Below are 4,418 nucleotides of genomic sequence, written 5' to 3' on the forward strand. Positions count from 1 at the left end.
GAATAAACACGTCTCGGTGAACTGCAATCCGAGCTCCCGTGGTAAAGTCGTTCACACGTTTCTGTTAGTGCTAACAGAGGGGAGGAAAGAATAATTGATTCTGTTGTCAATTAAAGATATTTTCATTACCGCGGGAGAGGACTTGGCGCCCCGAATCAATAGGAAATTTACACTACTTGCATTACCAGTGGCACACACATAAAAACGAATTTAGCTATTCTTAATTTCGAAAGAAATTTTAAAAGAGTCTTTCTTTTCGTAATACAAATTGCATTTATGAGTGGTTGATACACCCACATAATTAGGCTACAGAAAAAAAGAAAGAAAGAAAGAAAGAAAGAAAGAAAGAAAAAGAAAGAAAAATCTATGCAATGTCTACGCAGCACTAAAAACACCGTCCCCGTTACACCGGTAATACCAACACAACGAGCAGAGCACGGTCTAATTCATTTAAAACCCGTTACCGATTACAAAACTACACGATATACCGGCCATATTAATATTATTATTGCGTGTCTAATCACTGGGTATATTAGCTCGTTTCTGTGCTCGGTATTATTATTATTATTATTATTATTATTATTATTATTATTATTATTATTATTGTTATTATTATTATTATTATTATTAGGCTATTATTAATATTACTATTGCGTATGTAATCACTGTGTATATTAGCTCGTTTCTGTGCTCGGTATTATTATTATTATTATTATTATTATTATTATTATTATTATATTGTTATTGCGTGTGTAATTACTGGGTAAATAGTTTTCTGTGCTCGGTATTATTATTATTATTATGAAAATGAAAAAGTGAAAGTACAGACCGTGTTTGTGTTGTGCTTTCTTGTTTGTCGTTTCTGTGGATACCTCGTACAGAAGGTGTTAGTCATTTTAAATGGAGTTCCCATACAGCGCGCAGGAAATGGGAAGCGCTCATACAGCTTTGACATCCTTTTCATGGAGCCGTCCTCGGACAGGACTTACCTTCAGTGCTGTGAATGGGTGCTTTGCATTCACCCACATGCTCGCATTTCCTACTTTTTCATATGCTAACGCGTGCAATCATTGGGTCGTTCACACCTCTGTAAATCCAGCGAGCACTTCTTATGCGCTGCCCCATGGTTTCTTCATCTCCAGTAAATCGAACACATTTATCAATAGCTGGGGTTCCCTGCGTGTAAAAGTTCCCATGCAACCGATTCAAGTATAATACTGGTTTCCAGTGTAGCAGTCACACGGCGCACCGTTTCAATATGTGTGCAGCACTAACCCATTCCAATAAGAAGTCATTGCCATAATTGCAGGACACGTTAAGCGTAAACATTACATCACCCTATAACTCTACCATTTTATTTACAGTTGTATTTTTTGAAAATATCATTGTTGGCATGGCACATTGCACATAATTGAATGCTATCGGTTTAATCAACTTAACTGTCGACGTTTTATTCGGCAGCTTTCATGGGTTTGTTTAAGCAAAGTTATATTAACGGATAAGACCCTGCTTTGTGTAATAATATTGACAGGATCGATTCTGCTAAAGCGAGCAGCCCGCTTGTCTGATTGCCCTGCGTTCACAGCGCTAGAGCTGGGACGGGTGAATAATGCCGAGTTACTGCTGTCCCTTTGTTGACAGATCCAGGAGACAAGTCCGCACTGTGCGTGGTTTAACAGCGGGGCGCCTGACGTCAGGTCCGCACGTGACGGTGCTGATAGTATATCTTTAACTGAAAAGTAATCTATCAGGCATTCTTTAACCCGGCTTTACAAAGCACTGTCATCTTTGCTCCCCGTTCCCAACTCAGTTTGTGACACTGGGAATTACACTTTTCAGGGGAGCTGCGTGAGAGAGAGAGGCAGACCGAAGCACACAGCGCGCACCCGGGCTCTTTCAACTTCAGACTCCCTGCAACTAACTACACCAGTGCGTGTATTATTTTCTGAAGTGTAAGTTTCACTGGCGGGCCGTTCTGACCTGCATTTAGAATTCGTTGTCATCTGATCTGTCGGATCCGAGCAGGACGGGCCACGCACTTACCTTTGGTTGTTCTTGAGTAAAGCAAGCTGGGATGACCCTATCTGGAAGCTGCACGGCCAACGCCATGTCTGGTCAGACGGTCCTCATAGCCGAAGATGTGGATATCGATGTGGTGGGAGAAGGTGATGACGGCATGGAAAGGGACAGCGACTGCGAGAGCCAGGGGCTCCACGACCGCGGGGAGGAGGTGGAGGAGATCGGCGTGAAAGAGATGACCGGGAACCCCTGTGAAAGCACCGCCGAGGCGCAGGACACCAAAGGGGACGGGCAGGATGGCGGGTCCGGCCCCATGCAAAACAAGCCCAAAAACAGCCTGGTGAAGCCCCCTTACTCTTACATCGCGCTCATAACCATGTCTATCCTCCAGAGCCCGCAGAAGAAGTTAACGCTCAGCGGCATCTGCGAGTTTATCAGCAACCGCTTCCCCTACTACAGAGAGAAATTCCCTGCCTGGCAGAACTCCATCCGCCACAACCTGTCCCTTAACGACTGCTTCGTGAAAATCCCGCGGGAGCCCGGGAACCCTGGCAAGGGCAACTACTGGACCCTGGACCCCCAGTCTGAAGACATGTTCGACAACGGCAGCTTCCTCCGGAGGAGAAAACGTTTCAAGAGGCACCAGAGCGAGATTCTGAGGGAGCAGACCGCGCTCATGATGCAAAGTTTTGGGGCGTACAGTCTCGGGGGTCCTTACGGCCGCCACTACGGAATTCACCCAGCCGCCTACACCCACCCGGCGGCTTTGCAGTACCCCTACATGCCCCCCATGGGTCCCATGCTTCCCCCGGCGGTCCCTCTCTTGCCCTCCACTGAACTCAACAGGAAAGCCTTCCACTCACAGCTCAGCCCCAGCCTTCAGCTGCAGCTGAGCAGCCTGAGCGCGGCGTCCATCATCAAATCGGAGCCGTCCAGCAGACCCTCGTTTAGCATAGAGAACATTATTGGGGTCTCCAGCACGTCATCCAGCACTCAGACTTTCCTGAGGCCCCCCGTCACCGTCCAGTCTGCCTTACTGAGCGCACAGCCGCTGTCCTTAACCCGCACCTCAGCTGCCGTAGCGCCCATATTCAGCGTTCCTACAAATTTAATTTCTGGACAATTCCTCCCCTCAGCGTCTGCAGCGGTATCCAAGTGGGCCGCACAGTGACACTGCCCGGGTTTGCTGTGTAAATAAACTGTATAGCCCACTGTTCGGTACGCAGCACTGGACTCTGACTGCATTAACTGTAGCCACGGTCATTAAAGCCTAAGAAGAAAAAAACACAAGGGATGCGGTTTGTACAGGTAAACATTTGTAAATATGTGTACAAAGAAACGGATCTACTTTTATGAAGTTTTGTTCATTTATTATTATTATTATTATTATTATTATTATTATTATTATTATTATTATTATTATTATTATTATTATTATTGTTTTGTTTTATTGTTTGAGCTGTATAGCAGTTCTTTCGTTATTTTCTGCTGTCGTTGCTGAAGATTCACTGATGGTAATAAATGAAATGATAAAGAATGTTTTTAACAACAGAAAGAAAGAAAACCCCTGTCAGTGTTCTGTTACGATTACAGCAGCGTGTTTATATGAATTGAAATCTGTGTATTCTATATGTATCTATATTGTGTTGTACACTGGATAACTTTGTTAATAAATCTGAAACATCGCTCGCCGTGTCTGTGTGTACTTCTATTTTCTAAGCAGGGGGCTCTTCTGGTGCAAAGGGTTAGTTACATTATTAAATACGTTGTTTATTTTTTTATTTACACAAACTGCAAAAAGAAATATGATTTTCCTCCATTGCAACGTGTATCTAGATATCTTATAATCATTGGTTTACTGTAAATATATGTATACAACGCAGCTCCAACGGAGAGTCATTTGTACAGAATAGGCCTTATACAACGATATTATTATTATTATTATTATTATTATTATTATTATTATTATTATTATTGTTATTATTACGTGCCAGGTTATTTTAATAAAATACCATTGATATGGTGTTGTGCCCTTTGCCGAATCCAGTCTCTGTTAAACCCTTTGTGAACGGGTAGTATTTGCTTTTCACGGGAGGCGCTTGATGCTCCGCAGTCTGGGTCCAACAGCCGTGTCAGAATAACAGCCAGGAAGGGTAACAGCTGCGCGCACCTGGACATGAAGAGATAGCCCATCTAATCAGAAACTCGAGAAACACACACCATGGGTTTCATGAGATTCCTATTAGGTCAATATTAACAAAACTAAACTAAATAAATACATCATTCTTGTAGTCGAGTTAAACATAAAATTATTCAGTTACCTACAGGCCTGTACCTAAATTCAAATAAGAGAAATATCAAAATTAAAATCTTTATTTCGCGTTTTAAAACGTATCAAG

At 43.0% G+C, this 4,418-nt stretch overlaps 1 protein-coding gene across 1 annotated transcript; it reads left to right on the top strand.

The window, feature by feature from the left end:
• Positions 1–1,627: 1,627 nt before the first annotated feature.
• LOC117416948 (forkhead box protein D3-like) lies at positions 1,628–3,707 on the top strand. Its single transcript, XM_034028457.3, has one exon. The coding sequence runs from the start codon at positions 2,075–2,077 to the stop codon at positions 3,188–3,190; it is 1,116 nt and encodes a 371-aa protein (XP_033884348.1). The 5' UTR covers positions 1,628–2,074; the 3' UTR covers positions 3,191–3,707.
• Positions 3,708–4,418: the final 711 nt, after the last annotated feature.

This window comes from Acipenser ruthenus, chromosome 12 (genome assembly GCF_902713425.1).
Source record: "Acipenser ruthenus chromosome 12, fAciRut3.2 maternal haplotype, whole genome shotgun sequence".
Taxonomy (NCBI): Eukaryota; Metazoa; Chordata; class Actinopteri; order Acipenseriformes; family Acipenseridae; genus Acipenser; species Acipenser ruthenus.